This window comes from Cystoisospora suis, assembly GCF_002600585.1.
Source record: "Cystoisospora suis strain Wien I chromosome Unknown contig_8628, whole genome shotgun sequence".
NCBI classification, from domain to species: Eukaryota; Apicomplexa; class Conoidasida; order Eucoccidiorida; family Sarcocystidae; genus Cystoisospora; species Cystoisospora suis.
Genome location: NW_027161406.1, coordinates 1 through 2,647, shown reverse-complemented (window position 1 = coordinate 2,647; position 2,647 = coordinate 1). Strand labels below are relative to the sequence as shown.

General features: G+C 45.5%; 1 protein-coding gene across 1 annotated transcript in view; it reads left to right on the top strand.

Moving 5' to 3' along the window:
- Positions 1 to 1,917, top strand: part of CSUI_010864 (aaa domain protein) — a gene marked incomplete at its 3' end in the record, with an annotated part of 10,086 nt that extends 8,169 nt beyond the window's left edge. The window contains exons 7-8 of the mRNA XM_068070965.1: positions 513 to 829; positions 1,600 to 1,917. Coding sequence (XP_067917058.1) covers positions 513 to 829; positions 1,600 to 1,917 — 635 coding nt within the window. The remainder of the gene's footprint in view (positions 1 to 512; positions 830 to 1,599) is intronic.
- Positions 1,918 to 2,647: the final 730 nt, after the last annotated feature.

Sequence of the window (2,647 nt, the reverse complement as noted above, 5' to 3'; positions counted from 1 at the left end):
GTATATACAGGTATATTGATACCCTCACATACATCACATATATCTGCCTACATAGATAGACACGAATACATACGCACATCTCTACATACACACATGTATACAGACCTACATATTCTTACGCATATAGAGGTGTATGCAGGTGTGTATGTATGACGTACTAGGATTGTCAATCTTGTGAACCTTCCATTCTCTGCATCTTCACAACACGTAACATTATACACATATATATATGTGTATGTACAAAGCTGAAAGACAGCTCAATTCCTCTTAAGCCCCACATTTCTTTCCTGACCTATACCGAATATACCAGCAGAGTCGCCTCGACATCTTTCTTCTTCTTCTCTCGTCTCCCCCCCTTTCATCTCGTCTCTGTGTTTGCTTATGTCGTGTTTGAGGGAGGCCCTACGGGCGATGTCTGTCACCTTGTGAAACGGGGCTGCATCTCTTTGACTCAGGCCCTCTTTTCATTGTCGTCCTTGACATTTGCTTGTCTTTCATGACGTGTCTTACAGATTGGTCAGATGCTTCAAACATCCTACTTTGCCGTTCATGCTGGAAGGGACTTCACCCTAGGACCTCATCTATGGAAGTTGAGATCTTCTCTCCCTCTCAACTGTATAGTACCTCTTCAGCTCCTGCTGCTGAGACGGCTACCTCTCTCTCTCTTCCTTCAGCATCTTCCTCAGTCTTGCCTAAGTGGTGGATGAAGGGAGGGGGTGGGACACAGGGGTATAGAGGCTCAGGAGGAAAAAGGGTTGTCTCAGGGATTCTCTTGGGAAACTTCAGTAATGAATTCGCTGCGGTCGATGGCATTGAAAGACTCTGGAAGGTACGCGAGAGGTTTATTCTCCGTGTCTCCCTTGACTGGGTGATAGGGGAGATGTTTATCTCCTTTTTAAAGTCTTGGGGGCTTGGATGGCTTTTCCTTCTGTTCTCTATTTCTGTCTGGATATCTAGGCTGAGGGGTTGTTATATTGTCTCGGCGGTTATGTGGAGGAGAAGAAGAGGAATTTCACGTTTTCTATACTTGCCGTTATTCTCTCTTTCCTCTGTGTGCACATATCCGTATGTTATTTATACGTAAAGATCCATCCATGTACAACTATAAGCTTCAAACTATTGCTATAGACAAGAGTAGAGTATATTGTATACTCCCCTCTACTCTTCTCTGTAGCATACATCTGTCAGACTCTCTCTATTATTCTCGGTCGGAGCTTCTTAAATCTAGTCTTGAGAGAGAACGGACCTGACGGACTCCTGTGTAAATTAAGCAAGATCAGCAGTGGTAGTCTTTCGAGTGTCTCTCGGGTCATCAAGGGCTTCTCTAAGTCGGGTTGTATCTTGACTGCCTCATCTCCGTGGATATACCCTCATACCTCATCGTCTCTTCACTTGTGTGAACGGGCAACCACGGCCGGCTATCAAGGAGATCCTATTCTCTCCTTTTTTTCTCCTGTGAGGCCTCTTACTTCACATGAAACACCCTCTTTCATTCTCAGCTAGTATGTAAAGCTGTATATGTATATATATAGAATTATGTGGTCTCTTGTATACGTATGCTCAGGCGTCGGTTTGTTTTCTTGTTTTTGTTGCCTGTAGGCCTCCAAGCTTTTCAGCGGTCGATCGCAGTTTGGCGACTGCGGCGCACATCACTCTTCTTCAAATTCCTCTAGGAGAAACTTCGATGCCTCATCCTTCTCTATTACCTCCGACTTCCCTGGGGTTTGGGACGTCTCTCTTTGTTGCTTGGCTCACGGCTTAGAGCTACAGGACCAGAGTGCAAACCCACATGCCACTCAGAGAAAGGAAGATCTTCAACATAGTTCACCTACTCCCGGGAGACAAGGGGGAAAGGAGGAAGAGAAGATCTCCAAGTCTGAGAGCGAAAAGAAAGGCCTCCTGAGCCCACTTAGTCTGGTAAGAAGGATCTAAAGACAGTTGCCTCCTTTACTCTGCTGAGTAGATGTGCATATGTGTATATTCATGTAGATAGATATATAGTCTGAGGAACTCTCCTCAGGCTGTCCAGTATATGTACGTATACCTATACATAAACATATATACATTGTCTGAAGTCTCTTTTCTTGCCGACAGTTACAAAACCTTCTTTTTACGAGGAAATGATGTGATAAGAAAGCGAGCAGCAGGCTTGCAGAGTCGTTCAAGAGCGCTGGGGTGGAGCAAAAGATCTCGTCCCTTCAGGCTTTGAGTCGGTGTTCTTTAGCTCTCTGTCTACTTCGGGGAGTGAGTTATGTGACAGCCATAGACGGGCAGCGACCTACGCCATAGCATCTAGTGCTTTCGGTTCTCCATGGGCTAGACAAACTCATTCATTCACTTGACATGACCGCCTCATATGATATGAAGAGACCTAGACACAAGTAGACACGTACAGCTTGTTCGTTTTCACACGGCTGCTACCTCCACACGGTCATCGCGTAGTTAGCTATGAACATCGTGGCGCCAAATGAAGACGAGCATGGAGACGTCTATATAGATATCACTTACATGTAGCCACAGAAGTTGCAGCTGGCGGAAAGGCGGGACTTGCGGGAGATCCTCGTCATAAAGATACTTGCCACACTTGCTAGTGTATATCTGCTTGGAGTAGAGTGATATCGTGACTCTTTCCTTCCTTCTCACTCTT